Raw genomic sequence first — 14,688 nt, 5'->3', positions numbered from 1 at the left:
GAGCTCGGACAATACGACATGGAGTACGAGCCTCGCACTGCAGTAAAAGAACATGCTCTCGCCGATATCCTCCAGGAAACCACATGTGAAGTAGAGTTTGCTAGATGGAAAGTGTATGTGAACAAATTTTCCACGGTAAATAGATCTGGACCCGAGGTAGTGTTGGTCAGCTTGGCCGCAGGAGAAAAGATTGAGTTCGCAATAAAATTCGACGTTAAAACATCCAACAACGAAGCTGAATACGAGGTGCTGGTACAATGACTGGAACAAGCTCGAAAGGCTGGTGTGAAACAAGTCGCAGTTTACTCGAATTCACAATTGGTGTTCCAAGTTCCAACAACGTAACTAATAGAAGGATACGAAGTAAAGGATCAAGAATTTATGAAGAATTTCGGATATTTAATAAATTATATATTTTCCCCCAAAATTCGTGTGCAAAATGACGTGGCATCACTGATGGGCCTATAAAAGGTTAAGTGGGCTCAATTTACTTTTACGAAAGCCCAATAAGAGAGGTATTAATTAAAAATGAAAAGGAATCTTCAACGCTATCTTCATTCATATCTATCTCCGTTTCCCTTTCAGCAATGGAGAAGATGGCCATTGCCACTGTAAATCAAGCTCATTTCACTGCTGCTTCCATTTCTCCTCTTCGATTTTCTCTGTCGAGCATCGGTAAATCTCCATCTCTTAACCGTTCTGCACGCGGCGCAAGTTTTTCCGTTAGAGCTTCGGTTGCTGTGGAGGAGAAGACTCTAACAAAGGCCGCTGTCATCAGAATTGGCACTCGGGGGAGGTAAAGTTTCTTCTTCCGCCGCTCCATTTTTTTCCGATTGCTCATTAACCGGTCACAGATTGTTTCTCGAGCTTGATTTCTGAAGATAATTGAATTTTTTGAATTCTGATAATTTCATTGTGAGATTCATTTGCTAATCAGATTTTGGCGTAGGGATGGTAATGTACTACTGTTTCAATTTTGTTTCGGTTTACATCTTCTCTTATCTATTTCAATTTAAATAGCATTAGCTTCAATTATGTTATTGTAGATTGATTTGGTATTTGTGCTGAACATTGTATTTGTGAACAGAGTTTTGAATAATAAATAAATTTGATCGAAATATCAACTTGTTTACTTTCAACAAACTGTTACCAAATTAACTGTAATGTGTTGTGAGTATGAGAGTTTGTAAAATGAAGTATTATTTACTGAAAGCTTAACTTACAATAAGATGAAGATCTCATATTTATACAGCTAGAGAGAGAAGGTTCTAGAACCCTAATACTTAGTTAGTTGAAGCCGGTTACAAGGAATCTATGGTCTAATAGATATGATATAATTAAATGTTGATGAATTAATCTTACCGTTCTATGTAGGACAGTCCACTGGCCCTTGCCCAAGCTTATGAAACCCGAGCCAAACTGATCGATTCGCATCCCGAGTTAGCTGAGGAGGGAGCAATCCAAATTGTGATAATTAAAACGACCGGTGACAAAATACTAAGTCAGCCATTGGCGGATATTGGTGGAAAGGGTTTATTCACAAAAGAAATAGATGAGGCGCTTATTAATAGCGATATTGATATAGCTGTGCATTCGATGAAAGATGTGCCGACATATCTTCCAGAGAATACGATATTGCCTTGCAATCTCCCACGTGAGGATGTCAGAGATGCTTTTATATGCTTGACAGCTGCTTCGCTGGCCGAACTTCCTGCTGGAAGTGTTGTGGGCACTGCTTCTTTGAGAAGGAAGTCTCAACTTCTCAATCGATATCCGTTACTAAAGGTAAATTTATTATGATATTAACTCATCGTTCCTTCATATACTTTTGTCATAAATTTTTATTTTCAATTGTTATTATGGTAATTTCTGTTTTATCCTCCCATAATCCCTTGCCTGAATGCCGTAAGTGTTGTAAGCCACTTACTGGTGAAGCTAAGGAGTTAGTTGTTAATAGTCCATTTAAGAAGAAAGTATATTCAGCTGTAGCCTGTAGCACAGTGAGTTTATCTTTGTATCTGCACATACATTTTATCAGGATCAAGAAAAGAGATCATATTGGAAACATCTCAGTCTCAACTCAATGGTTCCTTTTCTATCAATGCCCTATAGCACACTGTCCCGTTATTCTCTTTAAGATACTCTGTACATTTTATTGCTTTTGTGTAATTGTGGAAACCGGACAGATCCAATCGGAATTTGCAGTTCCAAAAAAATCCATTTTTTTTTCTGTAGTGAAAAAGTAATTCCAATTACGTTCCAAAAAAAAATCAAAAAATCGGAAACCGGAATTTCGAAAATTTTCGGATTTGTGTCGACGGAATTTGGTATTTCATTTTTTAAGTCACCTATAACATAATAGATAACAATATTGATATTATAAGTGTAATTTTCGGGAAAAAATCGGAAATCGCAATGAAAAGTATTGTTCCAAAGTCGGAAATACTCGGATCGGAATCGGTGGAATTTGGTAATTCCGTTCAAATTTCCATCCCTACTTTTGAGGGTCTTGATTGAAAACTCTGAGGGAGTTCATAAATTCCGACTATTGCAATGCATGCATATTCTCTATATGTATATTGCGTGCAACATATCACATATTTCAAAGACATAAAGGAGGTAATTAGTAGGAATCATAGTAACATTTGATGATAATTTCACATTCTATTCTGCGTCTACTAGTCACTACGCACGTTTTTGGCAGATGCACCTCAAAGATTCCAACTCTCTTTTTTCCTGTCCATTAGTTATTACTCTCTGGTCATTTGCAATGCAATATATGGTCAACATCCACTTAAATTTTACTTTCAATGCTAAACTACTGCAGGTGGTGGAGAATTTCCGAGGTAACGTACAGACAAGGTTAAAAAAACTGAACGAGGGAGTGGTCCAAGCAACACTACTTGCATTAGCAGGGCTAAAGCGCTTAAACATGACAGAAAACGTTACTGCTATTATGTCCATTGATGACATGCTTCCTGCAGTAGCTCAAGGGGCTATAGGTATTGCTTGTAGAAGCGACGATGAAAAAATGGTCAGTCAATATTTCAATTCTTCGTCTTATCGTACCTTTTTTTTCTCCTTGCATTTTGTTTATGATTGAAGTTTTATGTATAACAGGCTACTTATTTGGCATCGTTGAATCACGAGGAAACTAGATTAGCAATATCATGCGAGAGGGCTTTTCTAGAGAAATTGGAGGGATCTTGTCGAACTCCAATAGCTGGATATGCACATAGGGATGAGAATGGGGATTGCTTTTTCCGAGCACTCATAGCATCTCCTGATGGAACCGAAGGTAACAAGGGAATAAATAAATTAAACAATCATATAACTTCGATTATTTAAAAATGGATTGTGCTTTTGACACGCACTCACTTTCTTACATGTTCAGTACTCGAGACCTCACGAAAAGGTCCATATGCGTATGATGATATGATGAAGATGGGCGTGGATGCCGGTGAGGAACTTCTCTCACGAGCTGGTCCTGGTTTCTTCAATCGATAACTAGTCTCGAGTTCGTTGTGTAAGCTAGGCTATTATTGATTGTGTTGTAATTGTAGTTGAGGTCAAATTTTGTGTAGCATCTTAATTTATTTAATTTTTTTCCCCACTTATGTAGTGTGTTCTTGTTAAACATTTGTAGCAAGTTGTACTGTGATAATAATAACTTCGATAAAATATATAATGTTGTTAAAGTTTTATTTATTTATTTATGTATTAAGTAGTTATCTCCAATAAATTTAAGGAACTAGTGATTAGTATATAATTTCAATTCTAGAACCACCAATAATATAAAACCAAAAACAAAAAAGTAGATTATGATTTAAAACATAAGTGGAATTATAGTGCAATATTGAATTAAAGGGTAAATTTCAACCACCTCCCTGAGGTAAAGCATAATTATAATACAACCCCTGACTGTTTGAGAAATTGCACCTAGAACCTTAAGTTTGTAAATTTGTTACATATACCCCCAACAAAAGGGTGTCAATGCAAGAAATCTACAAGTTTCAGGGTTCGTGTATAATTATGTAAAAGTGAGGGGAATTTTCATAAATATACCTTACATCAAGGGGCTACTGTAATTTACCCTTTTAATTAATTATATAAACAAAATAGATGAGTAATAAACTAATATCAGTTGGAAAATAAATTGAATTAATTAAATATTAATGTATAAGCCCAACAAAGATTTCAATGGGCCGAGAATCATCGACGGACCATTTACCCTAAAAACCCTATAAATCTTTTCTCGCCTCTTTTAAATGTCGGAAAATTTTTGAACAAAGCACAACAATAATGGGGGGAGATAGTGTTGTAGAAGAAGAAAATGAGAGAAACAGTGGCGGTGGTGAAGCAGAAGCAGAAGAGAAGCCGCGGACGAGGCACAAGGGAAAGCACGACAAAGAAAAGCCGTGGGATGACCCGAGTATCGACCACTGGAAAATCGAGAAATTCGATCCTTCATGGAACGAAAGCGGCATGTTGGAAGTCAGCACATTCTCTACTCTCTTCCCTCAATACAGAGGTGCAATTACTTTCCTTTAATTTACTTTTTTTTGATATGTAAATGCCTGGGGTAATTGTGTAATTAAGAGATTCGAGTGCTTTAATTGCGATGAATCAATTGATAAAAATGCCGTATTGCTGTTGCGTATACGAATGAGTAATCAGATGCTTGAATGAATGTGGATTTTCTGAAAACGAGAACCCTAGCAGGTGCTGCTATTAACTAGTAAGGACTGATGTGGTGCAATTGGCAAAATTAGGGTTTCAGAGTGTTAATTTTGCACACGAAAGGACTAATTAAGTGATTTAGCCATTAGTAGTTACTGATTCTAAGCGAGGGATATCTTTGTCGAGCTTTACTGTAAGAATTTCCGTGGCTGTTAGGCATTTACCGTATCCACTTTGGGCTCTTTGATTTTTAACTATTTGGATATGATTTAGGTTTATCCTGATCCTTTTACTTTCCGACCTTTTTTTTCAGAGAAATATTTGCAAGAGTGCTGGCCTATAGTTAAGGGTGCATTGAAAGAGTACGGGATTGCTTGTGAGTTAAATTTGGTAAGTTGGTTTCGTATGTTTGGTGATGACAACGAACTCTCACTTTCTTCAAGAAATTGCGTTTTATTTATTTCATTATTTGTTGAATGGCTCGTTCTTCGTCAGGTTGAAGGAAGCATGACCGTTTCAACCACCCGGAAAACCAGGGATCCATATATAATAGTTAAGAGTAGAGATCTCATTAAGCTTTTGTCACGAAGTGTTCCTGCTCCTCAGGTCACATTTCTTCAATATCCCTTCTCTTTCACTCTCTCAGTTTACTATCTTCTAGTTCATAAATTTTGTTTGGGTCTTATTTTGGAGTTAAACATATATGTGTTGATTGTGATCCAATGGATGGCGTTGTCTGTTTTGTAAGTTTACTCTGTTCTCGATATTGTAGTGGTAGTGTGAAACCACGTATAAATTATACTTCTACCTATATTATTAAAATTTGTTGGTTGACTGTTCTCGTAAAAATATTTTGAACAATACGCACAATATCTTCAGAAATGCTAATTGAAAGTAGATGTAATATTATTAGAGAACAGTCCTTCAATTTGATAAGGGATAACTAACCATAGGGGAAAATAGTTGTTTTTTCACAAAAAAGGTGAAGTTGTCGCTTGAAATAATTCAATCATTAAGTTGATCGATTTTTTATATTTGAAACTTTCTGAAATTTCTGCAGGGGGGGAGGTCTATCTCCCTGTAAAATATTAACAACGACACATTTCAGTTGCAATCCATGAAATGTCTTTCTTTTAGCCTTTAGGATCTCACATATCATTGTTTGTGACAGGCAATAAAGGTCCTCAACGATGAGATGCAGTGTGACATAATCAAGATCGGCGGTTTGGTGCGCAACAAGGTGTGTTTTAAATCTATTAATCACCTTTTCCATATATTAGTTTTCTCAGTGAATCATTTTATAAGGTTAAAAATGTTTGTCCATCTGATTTAGTGTTTTTCTTTGGGCGTTTACACCTTGCAATCTCAATTGTACCGCTATAGAACATTCGAAAAATAGTTCTTGCACTTTGTGGGCAGAACTTAACTCTAATTAAAAAATTGAATCTATTAACGAAATTCATCTATTTTTTTGTACTATGCATTTACCAAATTAAATTATAATCATACCGTCAAGAAAAGACGTGACAGCAATATGTAACAATTAAAGCGAATGACAAGCCCTTTTGTGGTATAATAAATTTTAGTCGTTTATTATCTTGGCAGAAAAATGATTTTAATTATGATAATTTTATTTTTGCAGGGACGATTGGAGAAAAGAAAAAACCACTTGATTGGCCCCAATTCTTCTACTTTGAAGGTATGTAGCTGAGATTGTTAATCTAGTGATCCACTCGAGAAAAAATGTGATTATAACTTGTTCAACGTGTCCTCACTTGTTGATGCATGCGGCATTAGTTTTCCTTTTCTAATCCCTGATTTTCATATTTCAAATGTACCTGCATAATTCTGAATCTGGTTTACGAAATGCAGGCACTTGAAATTTTAACTGGCTGCTATATTCTGGTTCAGGTAAGCAATTTAATATCTCTTCTTACTTGATTACGTACATATGATTTTGATAATATGAATTTCTTTCTTGAAAATGCAAGTACTAAGTTTATGTTTTTCTACTCGTAACAGGGGAATACAGTTGCGGCAATGGGTTCGTTTAAAGGTCTAAAACAAGTGAGGAAGGTTGTTGAAGATTGCATTCTCAATAAAATGCATCCAGTATACAGCATCAAGGTGACTTAGTCAAATCTATACCCGGTGAATTTGATCTAGTTTCATCGACTTTTTTGATTGGTTCTGACGTTGTATTCATGCAACTAAACTAAACTCTGGCTTCTGTTACAAGATATTAATGATGAGAAGGGAACTTGCTAAAGATCCTACGCTTGCTAATGAGAATTGGGACAGATTTCTTCCGAGATTTAAAAAGTATGCCTTGTGTTCCTCTATTGCCATTTATCGTATGTAGTGTTGGCTTGAATTGAAGCACCCTCTTTGCGACAGGATATAATATTTTCCTTCTACATTGACTTGCAGGAAAAATGTCAAACAAAAGAAAGTTAAAACTAAGGAGAAGAAGGTTTACACGCCATTCCCTCCACCACAGCCACCTAGCAAGGTGAGTTAACTTCAATTTTTCCTTGCCAAAATCGGGTTTTACTTTGATGCTTGTGTGTGTGCATTTTTCATTGTGGGGGATTTGGAGGCAAATGGTTTTCACTCATTTTGCTGTTTGAATAATGTCAGATTGATTTGCAATTGGAAAGTGGAGAATATTTCTTGAGCGATCAGATGAAGCAGGCGAAGAAGTGGCATGATAAGCAGGAGAAACAAGCTGAGAAAATCGCAGAAAGCAAAAAGAGAAGAGAAGCGGGATTTGTTCCTCCCGAGGTTCGATTTAGGAACTTTGTCTACCCTGCTTTAACCGTTGTGGTTATATATATGTATTTTTATAATTTCAATGAAATTAAATATTCTCATTCGTTTTGCAGGAACCTAAAAAACAATCGAATGCACATACTGACAACAAGACCAATGTTGCTGACCTTGCCTTGTCTTTGAAGGTAAGTGGCACTAACATCTATTGGATCTGGAATTTGGATTTTAATCCTAGGGCACCGTTCTACAATTTAACACTTCTCCCTTTTTCTTATTTTCCAGAAAAAAACAAAGGATTTTGGCATGCGAGAATCTGCCGAGAAACTTGATGCAGCCGACTACATTGCAGTTCCTGACACATCTTCTAAAAAGAAATCAAAACGTTCCCGAACTTCATAGGAACTGGTTAAAAAGCTTTTTAGTAACTCATCAATAGACAATTGTGAATTTTATCTCAATTTCCCCACATTTTCAAACTTGTGTATTCATATTTTTGTAGTGTGAAATTATTTATCTACATTCGTAATTCTCAATGAGCAATATTTCTTTTGTCGATTTTAAGTGAAATTAAGTATATATAGTACACAACAATGCAGTTTTCAACACTCAATTTCTTAACAAATAAATAATCGTACGAAGATAATCAGGAGAGGGATATTAATTCTCAGTGAGACACAAGGTTATAGTGAAAATGATCCAAGCCGTTGTCTTCCTAATCAAAAAAAAATTGTTACTTCATTTTCTATCTTGTCTATTTTACAGAATCACGCAAAACAGTAAAATAGAGAAGAACACACACACAAAAAAAAAAAAAAAAAAAAACAAGAACGTTTATCTACAAAAAGAATGACATGAATTTCCTACCAGAAAAGGATGCTCCGAGAAGATAAATGAAGAGAGATTTCTGTTCTTGGTTCGGACAAGACACTATTGTACCTTCTTTGTGAGGATGGATGTTCTATACTCAGCATCATCCTTAATAAAACTCCACCATATGTATGTGAGAGGGATAGTGGAAGCATGCCAAAGAGCACGTGCACCCACTAATCCTTGATAAGGAGGGAAGTCGGAAACTTCTAGAAGCATAGAGAGGAATCCTCCCACAATAACAATCCACAGCTTCCATCGAGAAGGATGCCGGGTCGTTACAGCCCATATTGACCAAGTGAGAAGCTGTGCTATACACATGGCAATTGACACTTTCATATTCCATCCTGTCCAAATGTAAGAATGTTACCAAGTGAGTGAGTGATATGTTATAATTCTTGATTATTCAAATAAGCCAAAAATTCTTAATGTAGTACTTTTGTGTTTATGTTGAGTCCTGTTGAAACCCAAGTGTATACACATAAATGTATACAAGTAATTTTTCTAAAACGCCTTCAAGATAAGTTTTGTGGTATAGGCCTTGCTACTTTTAATTATCATGTACATTTCATATTGACATGAAATAGATACTACACAAAATGCTCAATCTAATAATAATACGATAATTTAAATTGAGAATGACGAAATAATGACGATACCATGGTCCATCTTATAGTTGTGAAGGTACAGAATGTGTGTAGTTGTAAATGCAATCAGTGGAGCAGCAACCATGACCTTAGCAGCATCTTGCCTTAAGCTCAAGCTTCTTATTATCGCCAAAATCAACGAGTATCCAAGTAAGGCAACTGCAGATGAATAATCTAGCTTTTCTGTCAAGTCAATATCTCTGCATTTTAAGCATATTGTAGTGGTCAAATTGCTGAAGTAAAAACGGAGGGAAAAATTGAACATATTTAACTCTCTTTATAAAGAGAAAACAGAAATCTTACATACTGCGGGAGACTGCACTCCAAAACCATGCGTTCATAGACAAAAGCCCATAGATATTCCATAGGCCCACGTAATCATATAACGGCCACTTATCTGGTTTCAAGGGTAACTTGTAGTAAACAAGGGTAAGAAAGGAAAGCCAACCATGGAAATGCATCGCAAGGTTTAGAGCTGAAAAGGCCACAGAAACAGGTTCCTGCATAAATACAGGGCACTATGTCAGGGGCATCCTAAAAATAAGATACTAGTACCAACTCAAATAGTCTTTAATAACATAGCAAACCTGTAAGCCATATAGACGTCGAAAGGGCCATTTGCCGTGATATTTAACAGGCCCTTGACCAAGTTCTGCTCTTTCTTTTTCTCTGTCTAACATACAATGGTGATGGCACTCACTCTTGCAATCCCAGTGTTTCCACCACAAGTAAAGAGGCTCTTGCATATACCAAGGGCCATCGACCGAAGAACCATCTGAAGAGAATTTGCAATGCGGGAAGCATCTTTCCCCGACGCAACCAGTCTTTTCACACTGTTTCACACAAGCCCTAAAATCAACATGAAACAAAAGGTCATCCTATTTAACGCTTATTTGGTTTTCATGAAGGGGAAAAATTGACTATATAGCCTACAAAAACTAGATGGAAAACTTTACCTATATGATGGGTCAACATCACCAGCACTCCCTTCATACACTCCAACAAGACAAGATACCACCAGAATGCAAATTATCCAGTAACAATTTGCCATCTAGTCAGATTATTGTAACAATTAGTACAGTTATTTAAAGGAAAGTATGAATGCACTGTGATGTTAAGGCATGATACTGACTACCGTCAACATTATTTGTTTAAGTTCCAGAGTTCATAATCATTTAGCTAAATGTTTTACTGCTTCGAGTACACACAATTAAAAGGAAATCAAATGATTACTACCTAAATCCAAATGCAACAATATCAAAAGATTATAAGTGGTGGTGGTGGTGGCTGTTTATGGCCTGCATTTTTTGGCTTATATAACCATGGTAGCTCATAAAAAACCTAAGAAAATACATCATCCATAGACAGCCAGTTGGTTTGAAGCCGAAGCAAGGATCTCTCGAAACAGTGCAAAACCTTGTCGAGATTTTTTATACTATTCACGAGGACTAGCAGCTTTATATCTTATATTACAGCAATGGCTAGTGTAAAGGGCACTAAAGTACGAATAAACAGCCGAAGGGAAATTTCCTCTTATCTACAAAATGATGAAAACCTGTTAACTAATACTTCGAACTTTCTATAGCAATTGAGCTTCCACTTTCTATAGCAATTGAGCTTCCGATTATTCGATATTAAAAAACAGCTGAAAGCCTGAAACATTAAGCAAATACCGTGCTCTATGGCAAACTGAATTAGAAATGTAACAGAAACCTGCATAAAATGCTACATCAATCTTCTACAGAACAAATGAATCTACTGCCAGAACAAAATAATCAGATATCACTTCGGAAAAAGGAACCGAGAGAATTATGACATACGATGGTGCTAGCGAGTAATTTTCCTAAGAATCAATCAGTATGGAGCAATCAAAATTCCTTCATGAATACAATTGCTTATACAGTTATACCACTCCAGCTAATTATTAATCAAGCAAGCAGCAATATTATCGTAAACCAAAATTTTAATATATATAATCACAGACTCACGGTGAAGATCCTTTTTTCAAATTCACCTCTTATATCCAAAACTAAATTATCAAATCAACTTTTTAATCACATCTATCATCTCAAAAAGCGCATAGTATTGATGTTGCCATAATTCAACTGCGAAAAAAGAATAATCACTGAAGTTCCGAAGTACAATCAGAGAAACCGCCATGAAAACGATGCGGATAACAAATACTTACACCGCGACTACAGAAATATAAGAGAAACTGATGCGAATTTCGATTCGAACATCTGAAATCTAAGCAGTTCGTCATAGAACAAAAAAAAAAAAAAAACACAATTCACACAGTGGATAGATAACAGGGATAAATCAGAATACATTACGCACCACTTTGTAGACGATAATCACGAGATTCTGAAATTTACTTGAACGACGAAGAGAAATTTTTCACATTCTGCGATGAGAGTGGAAATAGAAGAAGAAAAAGTAGGGTTATAGAATCGCCACTTTACTTTTTTATGTGAGCTCAACAAGCCCTGGGATTATGGATGCACTGACACCTCCCAGACACGTACAAAGTCTGTGTGTGTGAGAGAGAGAAAGGAGAGAGAGAGAATTTTACGCGGCCATTTCTCATCAACTCTGGTTTTACATTTGTCTCATTATTTGTTAGGCTTTTGGGCTTATAGAGACAAGGTCAGGAATATTCTCTACAGCATTTTTGGGCCTCATACATTCTATACTGCACATTATTTATTATTTCCCCTACTTTGTCCCAGTATCATTTTATCCTTTCAACTATGGATTGAATTGATTTGCCTCCTTTAATTGAAAATTTATCTCAATGTGGCCCTTGCTGCTAGTTGTCAGACAATTAATTTTAACACTTTTTAATCTAAGCTTTGAAATTATAAAAACACCATATCTTTCAATTTAAATAATTATTATAAAAACAATAAAAAATATAAAAATAATAATAATAATAATAAAGTTCAAGACAACGAAAAAACACAGTTCACGACGCCAGCCACAATTTAGTTTTATTTTTTTTAATTATTTAAACCGTGAGGGGTGGTTTTTTCTTTGTAGTTTTCAGACTTAGATCAAACGATGTTAATGTCAAAGGTTTGAAAACTAACGACGAGAGCCAAAGAGCCACATTGAGACAATTTCTTATGTACAAGGGGCAAATCGATGCAATCGAGAGCAGATGAAAGTAAAGTGATATCGAACTAAAGTAATGGTAAAGTGGAATTTACCCTATTTAATATTAGCAAAAGGTCCTTTACAATGTATTTTTTTAGTGCACAATCCCTAGATATTCAGTTTTAGGGGACAATTTGCTAAAAAAATATTGATATAAGGGGGGGTTTTGCTAACAAATAAATTGATTTTTTTTATAGCAATTTTTCGCAAGTATCCGATGCAAAATCACTCTTCTCATAGCTACTAGAGCTAAAGAGATCCTTGAATTGGAGCAAGCTAGAGTTGACAAAGAATACGGTATGTTGCTCTTTTTTCGAGAAATCTCGTGTTTAATAAGGAATGATCGAAGGCATGATCATTGGATTGGGAACCTACTAAGAGAAGTGCTAGTAGCTACGCTCGTTCAACCGGCCGTATCTACTGAATCAAGAGGGTCGACTAGATCGAGATCAACAAACATTATGTGCAACTACTGAATTTGGGGCATGTGCTCTACTTGATTATATTGAATCGGAATTCAAAGGAAAGAAGGCGTGGTGCTTAAATAACTCACTCGTAACACTATTTAAAAGATTGTGCGGTACGCTTATGTCGAATAAAGATCACGAGAACAAATTAAACAACATAAAAATATGTATATACCTATCAAACCACGAAACATATGTTTGATTAATTACATATAATACGATCGAAAATCAGCAATATACTAAAGTAAGTAAACAATACAATCTGTATCAGACTTCCCTCTCCAAAAATTGCAAAAACAAACTAAACAAGGTGAATAATATAATAAAATACATATCTGAAAATCCGATAATATATATTCTTCACATGTTTATTTATCGATTATGAAGTCCGACAATATATATAATCAATTTGTTGACATATACAAGGGATTAGCAGCAGCGTAATCAACAATAGATCGAAGATCCTCCCAATCGTCACGCCTTAAGAACTCATTAATGTCGTCCCCATAATTAGTATAGCTCGAAAACGACGAAGCTGCATCAGAATTATTAGGGTCGTGATTATCAGCTGATAGTACGTTATCTAATGATGACCTCATCATCAAATGGCCTCCGAAATCTTGGCCCGCGGAATAAAGTTTATCCTGATTATAATCGTAATCGTTAATCTGATGCTTTGGGATTAACGGAGCATTGAAACATATATAGCCGCTTTTCCCGTTCTGATCGCACGACTCGACGCTGCATGTTTTCGAGCTCGCATCAAATAATACTGGATTAATCATTATATTATTATTATTATTATTAGTATTAGTATTATTATTTCTCTTGCCATCGGCCGACATTCTCCAATCGTCTGCAGCTACACACTTTCTATAACCGACGTTCCTCTTTAGTATCCGGCACAAAGTCCAAACTTCCTGTAACAATATCAAACATGTACATAACCACTTATTAAGTATATACATGCAGATTAAATATATGTATATATACATATGTATGTATGTATCTTACAGCTTCTTGAGAACTAGCAGAATCCATCGTGTGTTTGGTGGCGGTTTTGGGTGGGAGGCGAAACTCGTGCATCATCCACTCGGTTTTGGTGCCTTTACCGGCGCTGCCACGGTAATACACGAGCGATTTCTTCAGGCCAATGCACACGTGGCTACCGCAAGATGAGTATATAGGTTTGTCGATACCAGTTGCTTTCCAAAAACCCGAAGCTGTAACCCTATTAGGCCTTATGCTGTTCTTGTATTTCCTCCCTCTTCTGCAGAAGAAATACCACTCTTTCTCCCCTCCGTTACTCGATTCTGCACGTGTCGAATTAAATTCAACCCCATTAATTATTATCTTACAAAAATGAATATATAAAAATATGGCATAGGATCGATAATCATGCATGCGTTATTTCATGTGAAGCTTGAGCAAACAATACTGTGTGTCTATGTCAGAAGGAAAAAGAAACTGATCGATACTATTGGAGATATTAATATGAAATGATTCAGCTCCTCAGTACTAACAGCATAACTGGAGGGAATAAAATGAATATTTTTATATATATAGACATACTTGGAAGATCCCACGGATCATATTGGTAGATATCGGCTTGCTTGATGAGTTCGATACGTAAGGGTTTCTTTTCGACTTTCCTTCGGAGATAAAACGAAACAAGCTCTTCGTCTGTCGGATGAAACCTGAACCCGGGTAACGGAACGTCATCTTCTTCCTTGTTGCTGATTTTGATGCTGCTTATGTTTTCCACTTCCATGGTGTATGTTGATTTCCAAGATGTATGTATATGTATATATAAGTTATAATTCACCTTTTTTTTTTTTGTGTGTGTGTGTGTGTGTGTGTGTGTGTGTGTGTGTATGATGTGAATAGGGTTTGATACTTGGGGTTTTGGTTTCAACTTTAAAACGAAGAAGATTCTTTGATATTATTTATACAAGAGAGATTGATAAATGATGGTGATGTATAGGGAAAGAAGAGGTGGTGTAATATTGTTGGGTCAAGTCTTGAGTGTTGACTTGTCGTTTCTTGGGTCAATAGGTTTTTGATTTTTTTGAACTTTAGGAATCAGTCTTGTTTTGGAC

At 35.9% G+C, this 14,688-nt stretch overlaps 4 protein-coding genes across 5 annotated transcripts; 2 read left to right on the top strand and 2 right to left on the bottom strand.

Moving 5' to 3' along the window:
* The first annotated feature begins 531 nt into the window (after positions 1–531).
* On the top strand, positions 532–3,698 carry LOC105968905 (porphobilinogen deaminase, chloroplastic). Its single transcript, XM_012993599.2, has 5 exons — positions 532–796; positions 1,380–1,785; positions 2,828–3,034; positions 3,121–3,298; positions 3,395–3,698. Exons 1-5 carry the CDS (start codon positions 588–590, stop codon positions 3,505–3,507), a joined length of 1,113 nt encoding a protein of 370 aa, XP_012849053.2. The 5' UTR covers positions 532–587; the 3' UTR covers positions 3,508–3,698.
* A 438-nt stretch (positions 3,699–4,136) lies between these two features.
* LOC105968857 (RNA-binding KH domain-containing protein) lies at positions 4,137–8,002 on the top strand. Its single transcript, XM_012993535.2, has 12 exons — positions 4,137–4,531; positions 4,994–5,070; positions 5,176–5,286; positions 5,852–5,920; positions 6,323–6,379; positions 6,553–6,591; positions 6,703–6,807; positions 6,920–7,002; positions 7,111–7,192; positions 7,321–7,464; positions 7,566–7,637; positions 7,735–8,002. The coding sequence occupies exons 1-12, from the start codon at positions 4,303–4,305 to the stop codon at positions 7,849–7,851; spliced, it is 1,185 nt and encodes a 394-aa protein (XP_012848989.2). The 5' UTR covers positions 4,137–4,302; the 3' UTR covers positions 7,852–8,002.
* A 79-nt stretch (positions 8,003–8,081) lies between these two features.
* LOC105968858 (uncharacterized) lies at positions 8,082–11,660 on the bottom strand. 2 transcript variants are annotated; one of them, XM_012993536.2, is made up of 6 exons: positions 11,304–11,660; positions 9,923–10,017; positions 9,554–9,815; positions 9,270–9,466; positions 8,979–9,166; positions 8,082–8,666 (listed from the first exon to the last, which is right to left on the bottom strand). In XM_012993536.2, exons 2-6 carry the CDS (start codon positions 10,015–10,017, stop codon positions 8,380–8,382), a joined length of 1,029 nt encoding a protein of 342 aa, XP_012848990.2. In that variant the 5' UTR covers positions 11,304–11,660; the 3' UTR covers positions 8,082–8,379. The 2 variants fall into 2 exon arrangements, with proteins under 2 accessions (XP_012848990.2, XP_088667439.1); XM_088811313.1 differs by having other exon boundaries at positions 11,429–11,549.
* Positions 11,661–12,858: 1,198 nt separating this feature from the next.
* Positions 12,859–14,506, bottom strand: LOC105968553 (NAC domain-containing protein 100). Its single transcript, XM_012993183.2, has 3 exons — positions 14,162–14,506; positions 13,604–13,902; positions 12,859–13,509 (listed from the first exon to the last, which is right to left on the bottom strand). The coding sequence occupies exons 1-3, from the start codon at positions 14,358–14,360 to the stop codon at positions 12,994–12,996; spliced, it is 1,014 nt and encodes a 337-aa protein (XP_012848637.1). The 5' UTR covers positions 14,361–14,506; the 3' UTR covers positions 12,859–12,993.
* Positions 14,507–14,688: the final 182 nt, after the last annotated feature.

This window comes from Erythranthe guttata, chromosome 13, assembly GCF_056151865.1.
Source record: "Erythranthe guttata isolate IM_541 chromosome 13, IM_541, whole genome shotgun sequence".
In the NCBI taxonomy this organism is placed as follows: Eukaryota; Viridiplantae; Streptophyta; class Magnoliopsida; order Lamiales; family Phrymaceae; genus Erythranthe; species Erythranthe guttata.
This window is presented reverse-complemented; position numbering and strand designations above follow the sequence as displayed.